Source organism: Sylvia atricapilla, chromosome 14 (genome assembly GCF_009819655.1).
Source record: "Sylvia atricapilla isolate bSylAtr1 chromosome 14, bSylAtr1.pri, whole genome shotgun sequence".
NCBI lineage: Eukaryota > Metazoa > Chordata > Aves > Passeriformes > Sylviidae > Sylvia > Sylvia atricapilla.
The window spans coordinates 14,022,472-14,032,622 of NC_089153.1; the positions used below are offsets into that span (position 1 = coordinate 14,022,472).

The 10,151-nt window shown below is 44.1% G+C and overlaps 1 protein-coding gene across 1 annotated transcript; it reads right to left on the bottom strand.

Moving 5' to 3' along the window:
- Window positions 1–144: 144 nt before the first annotated feature.
- Window positions 145–2,053, bottom strand: MED7 (mediator complex subunit 7). The gene is made up of 2 exons (XM_066329241.1): window positions 1,991–2,053; window positions 145–1,111 (listed from the first exon to the last, which is right to left on the bottom strand). Exon 2 carries the CDS (start codon window positions 1,091–1,093, stop codon window positions 401–403), a length of 693 nt encoding a protein of 230 aa, XP_066185338.1. The 5' UTR covers window positions 1,094–1,111; window positions 1,991–2,053; the 3' UTR covers window positions 145–400.
- Window positions 2,054–10,151: the final 8,098 nt, after the last annotated feature.

Sequence of the window (10,151 nt, forward strand, 5' to 3'; positions counted from 1 at the left end):
CTGTGCGCTTGTTTTCAAGTTCCTGGGTGCTGTTTTGGAAGAAACGAGCACCATTTCTGTAGGAATTTTTTTCTGGACTGAGAGCATACAGAATTATAGAACGGCATACCCAAAACAAGCAGGAAGTGACAAATGAAAGGAAAATGACAGGAAAAAACAACTTTAATCTGTGCCTACCACCTCACACGATACATTTAACAAAACTTAGACGTTTTTATTTCTATCAAAAAACCACATATCACAAAACATCAGACATTTTCATCTGCCCAGTCAACCTCCCAACAGGTGCACAACAAACGCTTCGTCTGCCTGTACAACAGCAAAACAAAAGACAAAACACATATCCTTAGAACCCCTTCTGTCTCTCATTGTGGTGCATTAACAAAACCAGGTGTTTGCTTCATGTCATTTCATCAATAATGCTGCACATTGCTGCATCTTTGTCCAAAACCTGATCTCTCTTGCCACCGGAACGCTCCCTCTGCTTTTCGCTCTGCCCAGCACAGCTGCTGCCATCCTCAGCCTCCATGGGCTCCACGTTGACTCTCAGTCCCCCCTCTGCATGGGGCAGATCATCGGGCAGGGAAGCCAGGCAGTTGTGGATCATCTCCACCACTCGCTCCAGGTGCTTCTGGAACCTCTCTGCTGTCTCCAGGCGCTGGCGTTTCTGCACCTCCATCATCACCCTCAGCGTCTCCCTGGCTTGGTGAGGGCGATACTCGTTGATGAGGTGATGCACGTGGACAAAAAGCAGCTTCAAGTCTTCCAGTTTCTCTTCTCGCTTTATACTCCCTGGACTCCTGATCAAGATGTCCAAGAGGTCCAGAAAGTTGACCAGGATGGACATGTTCAGTTTTCTTAACTCCTTCTTGTGGTCAAACTGCATAGGGTGCAGCCGTTCAATGCCCTGGCTCTCCAGGGGCCGAATGATCAGATCATCACACTGGAACTGATTCCCAAACATCATGTAGCTGTCCTTCACAGGGGGAGGTGGCTTTGGAGCCAGGCCTTTACGGATATTTTCATCAGTATATTCTTTGATATATTGCATTGGAGGAGGAGGAAGGGCACTCACTTGCTGAGGTTCACCCATTTCTGCCAGAGGAAGTTCCTAGGGAACCACCCAAGAAACAAATGTTAACAATTTGTGTCGTGAGGTTATAATATAAACATAAAGAAAATAAGGGAGGTGGTTGTGAGAAAATGAGCCAGAAGAGATAAATCCATGTGCAGAATACAGGAAACTCCTGGCAAATTCATGTTGCTTTTTCACTAAGGTTTGCTTATAGCAAAATTAACTGCACTAGAAGCACACAGAACATTCATTTCCCTAAACATGAAAAAACAGCCTGTAAACCGGGCAGCCAAAGGGAGAGGGGTGACTGCCTTTCCTAGATGGTGCTTGGTGGGCAAACCCCCCAGAATCACAGAATATCCCGAGCTGGAAGAGATACACAAGGATCAACTCCTGCACAGGACACCCCAACAATCCCCTCTCTGTGCCTCAGAGCGTGTCCCTAAGGCTTCTTGAACTCTTTCAGGCTTGGGGCTGTGATCAAGGAGAACCTGAGGAACTTGTTCAGTGCCCGACTGCCTTCTTGGGGAAGAATCTTCTCCTAATATCTACCTAATCCACCCCGCACAGCTCCAGCCATTCCCTCGGGCCCTGTCACTGGGCACAGAGGGCACAGATCGGCGCTGCCCCGCGGGGGGAAGCTGCAGCCCGCGGTGAGGTCACCCCTCAGTCTGCCCTTCTCCAGGATGACCAAAATAAGTGACCTCAGCCACTCCTCGTGCCGCCTCCCTTCTTTCACCCGCGCCCTACGAGAGAAACCAGGCAGGGCCCACACCGCCGCCCTGCCGGGCTCTAGGGAGGCCCAAACCCCGCGGCGGGGCTCGCCAAGACAGCGCTGAAGAGACAAGAGCCGGAACCACGACCCGGCGGAGGTCACGGAGCCCTCAGAGGCCTCCCCGACACCCCTGCCCTCACCTGCCCGCTCCGCCCGCCGCGCTCCCTCAGCGCCGCCGCCGCCACTTCCGGCCGGCCGCCTCCTCCCCTGGCTCTCCATTGGCTCGCGGCCTCTCGGTGCCGCGTTCTGATTGGCTGTCGCGCAGAGCACTCAGCTTGCTCGGGGGCGGGGCCAGGCGCGGGGCGTGGCTGCCGTCATGGCGGGGCCGGGGGGCTCTGAGGGGCGGCGCTGTGCGGCGGTCGCTGGGACCTTTCAGGGTTGTGTCGCCCCTCAGGTTATGTCGCCCCTCAGGTTATGTCACCCCTTAGGGCTCTGTGGCCCCTCAGGGTGCGGGCCTCCCTCGCCACAAGCCACCCTGAGGCGGCAGGACCTGCCGGGACGGGAGGGACCCGCCGCGCGTCTCCCGGGGGTGACCGCTGCGCTGGGACAGCGGGGCTGGGTCCGGGCGGCCCCGCTGCTGGGAGACACAGAATCACAGAATCACAGAAATCACAGAAATCACAGAAATCGCAGAATCAATTAGGTTGGAAAAGACCTCTGAAGGTCCCTCCGGGGAGTGTTGGCAGCCTTCCTGCGGCAGAACACACTAAATCTGACCATCATTGTGACAAACGCTTGGGCTCCGTTGCTTTTCTTTCATTTTCCTTCTCGGAGGAGTTGAAGTTAACATCGCGGGTTTAAGGTTTTCAGCGAGCTGAGCTTGCTGGCATCGCTCCTGCAGGATTTTCTCCCTGGAATGGCCAACAGGGGAGGATTTTTCGACCCCTGGCCGCTCCTGTGCCGTTCGCTGTCCCTCAGCAGATGGCAGCAGTGGCCTTGGTGACACGGACCCGCCGCCACACACAGGCGGTGTCATTTACAGCTTCACTCTTCCAGATCGATCATTTACTAAGAAAAAAATCAATCGAATGATAATTACTTTGGATCTTGTTAATTATTTCTAAAAACATGCAAAGAAGATCTAGAATCGTTAGATTTATTTGATGAGAAAGCCTGAAATTATGCACAGAATATCTGAATATTTATATATTCCAAACTGAGCTACACTTTACAATTTACAATTAGCTGAATATTTATATATTCCAAACTAAACTACACTTTAAAATTTACAATGAGTTGAATATTTAAATATTCCAAACTGAACTACGCTTTGCAATTTACAGCGAGTACAAGCCTGGCTGTGAAATAGGCTGATTTGTTTCCATTTGTAAGCAATTGGCTGAATTCAGACAAGGACGCAGTTCCTTGCTGCAACTAAAAAAAACGTTTCTGCTTTGGAAAAGGAAGTGTCATTCCTTCACCCCTATTCCTGCTTCCTCATCCCTCCCTTTTTTCTTCCCTCCCTGCTCCTCCAGCTCCTGCACTGGCTGTGCAGCTCTTTCTTGTCACTGCTTGTGCCATCACCATCAGGCTCTGGATTGCAAAGCAAGCTGATGTAGCCCCAAACCCCATAAAAAACATTACTGCAGTTTTTTCTTGGTTAAGTTTTCATCTTTTCTAGTGAGTTAGGTTAACATGCTGTGCTCTGTGCCCTGTGAGCATCAGGGAGAGCTTTTGAGAGAGGAGAGTGCATAAGCAGAAGGAAAGGAGGAGGCTGGGGAACATGGGGTAGGGGATTGTTCTCTCCATTTCTGTGATGGAAAGCTCTTCCCTTGTCTCAAATCATCTTGCTACATCATACTCAGAAAGACAGGCAAGGAATAAAAGTCATCACCTCCTGAGATGCATGAGATAACACGTGTCGTAGGAGGTACCAACACACCTTTGGTTTTATTGGACTTTCCAGACTTTGATTTCACATTCTTTTTCCAGGAGCTGAGCTTGATTCTCTAGTGCCTTGCACTCAGTGAACCATGCAGCAAGGATGTAAAATGCTGTGACTTCAGGAGCAGGCACTGAGAGCCAAGCTCTTGTTTTTTACTCAGTCTCTGTGATCTCCTTGACTTATTTTCTGTACAATGGTGGCCAAGACAGAGGGGATATAAGGTCAGTCTTGTTCTTGGTGACAGGGCTGGTTCTCAGAAGACCCAGAGATGACCCTTTTCAGCCCACGGGAGGCTTCTGACACTTCTTACAGTGATTCTAAATGAGAAAGTAAGAATGATGGGGAATGTCAAGTGTAGCACTCTACAGGTTGCTTTCTGCTCCATTCCAGCTCTTCTCTGAAGTAAGGGCATTATCCAGTACAAACCTACCACTGTTAATGAAGCACAATTCCTACATCATCTCCAGCCTGTGGGAATGACCTTGGACACCCCTTCAGCAGATGGTGAAGCAGTACCATAATATTCTCTGCCTCAAAGACTCAACATCTTAATTTACAGCTTTGGCTAAGTTTATTTTCATTTTCTTCATAACTAATTTTATGCAAATTGGCATGTTTCAGTAGCAGGCACTCCAGTTCTGTTAATTCATCAGCAGTGTGTACAGTGTGTGCCATTGCAGTATGCTGTTATTTTAGCAGAGCTGGAATCCAAACATTGTACAAACACAGTAAATATAAACCCTGTTTTCAAGCATACTTTTAGAACAGTGCTGCTCTCTTCTGTGCTACAACAGATTTCTTTCATTTCTTGCTGCCATTGAACTCCAAGTAATAATTAATTAATTAATTAATTGATGTGTGTCTTTCTCGTGTTGTCTGAAATACAACCCCAAAGTCAGACTCACTTCCAGTCTCTAGTTTGCTGTGGGTTATGGTTATATCTTATAGCCTAGTTAAGCAATGAGCTCAGGAATTTCCTTTTTTGGTGATTGTTACGGGCTTTGTTGCAGGATATACCAGGGAGGAGGGCGAGAGAAAAGGAGCCCGTTGGGGGTGAAGGAGACTTAACGAAGCTTTATGTCTCCATCTGTTGTGGTTAATCCCCATCTCCCTCTCTCCTGCTGTGGCTTTGGGAGTTAATGAATTTGCAGTGCAGTACTGTGCAGCCTTTTCTTCCTGACTCCTCAGACTAAAATATCAGCTGCGGCCTATTGGCACACCTGCTAATGCAGGAAAGGACTTTAATGTTCCCATCATGAGAAAACTGGGGCACAACACAGTGTAGTGCACATGACAGCTGAACTGTTTCTTGCTCTACAGTCTATTATCAAAGAGATTCAAAACTCAAAACAGAGCTTTCATGGTTATTTAGCAATAAAACAGGTATCTCCCTACTATAAGAAAACTGATAGGGCTTAAAATCCAGGCATGTTTTGACAGAATCACCCAGCACTCCTTCCTATGTTTGTGGTCATAGTATTGTCTCTGGCAGCAGCCCCTCGACCTGATTTTTAAGCCAGACATTAATGCTGGGTGTTTTCTTACTCACATGCTTGTTGTAACTGCTTATTCAAACACGTAAATGAACCAGTCTCAAAAAAATGCATCTGCATGGCACAAAGAATGTGGTAAACCCTGGGATGTGCAGCATGTTTTGCCAGCAGTGCCAGTCCCACCTTTGTCTTCAGAGACAGGAACCAGGATAACCAGGATCTAATAAAAGGAGCTAGAATAAAATCCCAGTTTGGGTATGACCCCTATGAAACGAGGTTTTCCTTTCTGCATTTTTGTGTAAGAGAGAACAGCTGAGGAAAGGATTAACTGTCCCTTCATCACATGCCTGGCCTAACCCTGTGCAAGTTCTCCAGTATAGAACACGTTCTCTATGTTACTGCCAGTGCTGGGAATTATTCACTTCACAAATGATGGATAATTCACTACATCCTCTCAGCAGATGCTCAGAACAAGGCATCCACTTTCCCAGGGCTCTCAAACAGTTCACAGGAGAATCTTGCTCTGCTTCTACAACTCACTGGGTCACTGGGAGCAGTGTGAGAAGATTCAAAGGTGCAGTTGTAAGACCTCGAGGAAAGCTGGCTCGTAAAGACCAGGCTAATTCTTCCCTTTTTCTGCAGCTTTCTGTCTTGTGCTTTGGGTCTACTGGAACCGTGTTTATTGGGGTGATAATGAACTGCCAAAGAAGCAAGACAGCTGAGTAACCTAAATAAGAGTTTCTCACACTCTATGCTAAGTAGTAAAATGGGTTGAATTCTGGAAGTTTAGAAGTTGAATCATAATCATCATATTGAGCAGCTGGTGTAAAGGAAGAGCTGGCACCCAGGCAGTAAACCTGACCCAAATATTGCACATGATAGAAGGATATAGGTCAATTTATGAGAGTGAAGAGGGAGCTGCAGCCTTCCAAACTGTGTTGTTTCTTTTTTTACAGAAACAAAAACTACCTATATTTAACTTCATAAATTTCTCTGCCGCCTTCAGGTATCAGAGCAGGATGTGCGGGTGGGGAGATTTTCGTAGTCTGCAGTAATCAAAGTGAGAACTGCATAATCTGGGTAAAACCCCTATGAAAAAAGTCCAATCCATAAAATAACTTTTTTTTTAAGTCAGAAATAGAGCAGTTTGCAGGAGGTAGCAAGGAAAGAATAAAGGTGATTGAAAGAAATAAAGGATGCCACAGTTGATAAGAACTCCATCTGCAACCTCAACTTCCCCAGCCCAAAGGAGTATTTAGAGCACTCAGCAGCTCAAACTTCAACCTGAATAATTTAAAATAGTTCTGATTTTCCTGCATATGGACAGAAAAGTGTCAAAGGGTACATGGTAGCAAGCTTTATAAAAGCACTGAAGCAGAGGAGATGTAGAATACCTAAAAAATTCATCAGCCCTCATCATGAAGTTTGGTCTTACAGTGGTTTAAAGATATTTAGGACAGTGTTATTTAATTCTTTTCTACGAAGGATACAGAATTTCTGTACCTTGCAATATAAAGTGCTGCCAAAATTCTTGAAAGGAGTGTTCAGTGTAAAACTGTACCATCCTACAAGGTCAGGGTCCAGAAATTAGTTACTTATGTTAGTGGGATATTCCAGCCCTCCTGAGGAGCCTTTTCAGAAGGGCTTTGTAGTTTGTGTCTAGCAAAACTAGTTTTGTCTCTGTCTGCAGAGACCCTCACATATTCCAGCTCTGCAGCCAACTTGGTCCTAGGCAAGTGGTGCATTTCTACATATATATATCTATATCTATATCTATATCTATCTCCTACTCCACTATAGAAGGGTCCTGAAGCACTTCAATGCCTGAGGCTTTCTTTGTAAGGGTTATATCCTTTATTTACCCAGATGGATAATGACAAATGATTTATGTCTTGTCAGGAACGAAGAATGTTAGTTTAAAATCGGTCAGGAAATAATGATCTTTGAAATTCAAATACACTTAAAGAGGTTGATATCTTCTAACAATTAAATATAAATACAATTCTTAAACCACATGTGTTTTGTTTATAGGTGTCAACCTGGCTACACATTCGTTAGACTTAGCATTCCTGTCTGGTTTTGGCTTGCTACATTCCAGTATTTGTGTGTTTGCTACACATGGGGTTTGGAATTAAAGTGAAAAAAGAAAAATGAAGGGTTACACCTGAGGCAAGAGTGATACAAAGATACATCAGCCTCTGCTTTCCTCCCAGTTCAGAAGAGTTATCAGCTAATAAAGATATTGCAAAACAGAACTAGTTAGCAGCTCTCCATGAAACAAATGCCCATGTTTATATGAAATCTACCTTTATATCAAACCCCATGTTTAACCAAATCTGGCTGTGTTGACTTGTTTCCTTCCTCAGGGTCATTCTTTTTTTCCCTGTTTACTCTCTTAGCTGGCCTAAAAGAGTAAACTCACTTTAAACCATGGAAAACTCATGGATGTCACCTGCTAAATCCTGCTAGTTCTTATACTCCAGGCCAAAATCTGTGATTATTCTCTTCAGTTATTTTCGTATTTTCTTGTGCATCTTTCTGCATGTGTTGTATCAAATCTGTGTGCTCAGTTTCTCCTTGTTTCTCTCTTCCCCATTTTACCTGGCCCCTCGAAGCCCCTTGCTGTCAGACAGGGTGTCACATCATGCCATCTTTACACCAAATGCAGTGCAGTTGCCAAGCCCCTTATCTGCGTATTTGGTCAAATTGCTCCCCTCTCCGTGTCCCTCGGAGAGCTCATCTCTTATCTCATGAACAAATCAAGCTGCCAGTCTCTATGTTCAAAGAATTTCTTAGCTCTCCCCCCTCTACTCACCACCTTGGTTAATCTTCTCTTCCCCCACATCCTCCATCTCCAGCAGCACCTCTCCTCTGAGAGATTTCTGTGCCGGCTCCTCAACTCTCTGCTGTCTTGCACTCCTTCTGTAGAGCTGCAATGTCACACCCTTGTATTTCTATTTATATTCCATTTTCTGATAAGACAGCGTGTACATCTCTGCCAGCAGACTGCAAACCACTCTGGCCCAAGCTACAAAGATTTTTCAGCAACACGCTACAGTTAGTGTGAAGAGGAGACTAGAAAGAGTCACAGTGCTAAACAAGTGTTACTAGCTGAAAATACAATGGCGTTAAAAATTGCCATTATAAACTCAACTGTACTGACTCAGATCAAGTGAAATATTTGTAGATCAAGGGAAATATCTTTTGATCAAGTGAAATATTTGTTGATATTACTCCCAAGCCTTTTTGAGGGTAATTCACTCTTGCAGGCACAGTGAAATCCGTAAGTGTATTGGCATTCCACTGCATGTTTTTGGTTCATTAATTACAAGAAAGTATCTCGGAGCATAACTTACACCAGCAAATTCACAAGCACAAGGAAATTTATGAGCACACAAAAGTGGTCCTATATTTTGGAGGTGCAAAGTCTGGAATTTATCCAAATAGCTGCTGCTTACACAGGGCTCAATTCCAGAAAACTCACATCAAACTCAGCATATTTTGTACACGTGTGCTGCACGAGGCAGACTGGCTTGTAGAAGAATTGGGAAATTTGGGCTGAGCATTCATCCTAATCTACAAAGAGGTATGAAATCCCCCTTGAGAGCAGTGATGCTTTTTTAGGAGATCACACACTTGTGTCATCTCACCGCAAGATTTCCTTGGTACTCAGTCACTCTGCCGAGAAACAAAGTACAGATTTACTGGACTTCAGCATGAAAAGTGTTACAATATCTGCTGCATCTTCTCTTCAGCAAGACCACCATACTTATTTTTTTAATATTTATTTTTATTTTTAGACATATATATGTAGGCATCAGCTGCCCAACAGCTTCAGTTTGTCCTCATTTCTGTCCTATGGTACTGCATTGTCTTAAGCAAAATCTCTACAAATATGTACATTAAATATTTAAATTGTATTTTTACTGCAAATGCACGTTCTTGATTAGCATTGAATAAAATTGTTAAAGAACATTTGATGACCCCTGGAGCCTATTGCCTAAAAAATGTAAAACACAGAAAGGATATGCCACTTCTTATTTTGGGAGGGATTGGGAGGGATAAACAGTATATTCTCTGGTTCCCAAGGCAGCCCATGAACTGCCCTAAAACAAATCCAAATCTTCACTTTTCTTTTTTTGCAATTCTGATATTTGTTCTGATGGTTTTTTCCTCATGAACTGTATTTAAAATAATCAATTATTTTCTTTTGAACTTGCAAACAACTCTAAAAATACGTCAGCAATATGAAGCTGCCTCCTTATACCCTAATGCTGGATTAAACTCAGCACCAATAAATTATTTACACTGGAACAATTTTCAGAAATATCACATTAATGAAAATACTTCTTTTATCTTGCTGTTTACCCATGTTCCACCTGACTCCACCTCTCCACGCCTCTCTACCATCAGCAATACAATCATACATCAATAATAAAAAACCCACAAAATATTAAAAATAAAGGAACAGAGAAATATTAATTACATTTGTTTTAAAATAGAACAGTGCTGTTGTACTGACTGCATTAGACACATCATAATTTTTTTATAATTCTATATTAAGCCTGGTGCTGACTGCCCTGAGCAGTGCTCTGGAGACCTGAGGAAACCAGGTGTGTTTGAGTGGGTGTTTGTGCCCATTTCACTGCTGATGACACTGGTCTTGATTGCATCCACAGAGGGAATGTTGTGCCTGTGCCTCCTGCACCATCCAGCCACAGCCTCACCAGATACACCTGAGTCAGTAATCCCTAAGTAAAAGTAACCACTGATAATTAATTAATTATTGGTTATTGTAACTGTCAGTTTAAATATTTACTGACTGAAAATATTTATCATTCCTTATACAAGTATATCTTGAATATCCTTTCTCTTTGCTTACATGGTAGGAATTTTCATGTCATCACAGAATCATTAAGGCTG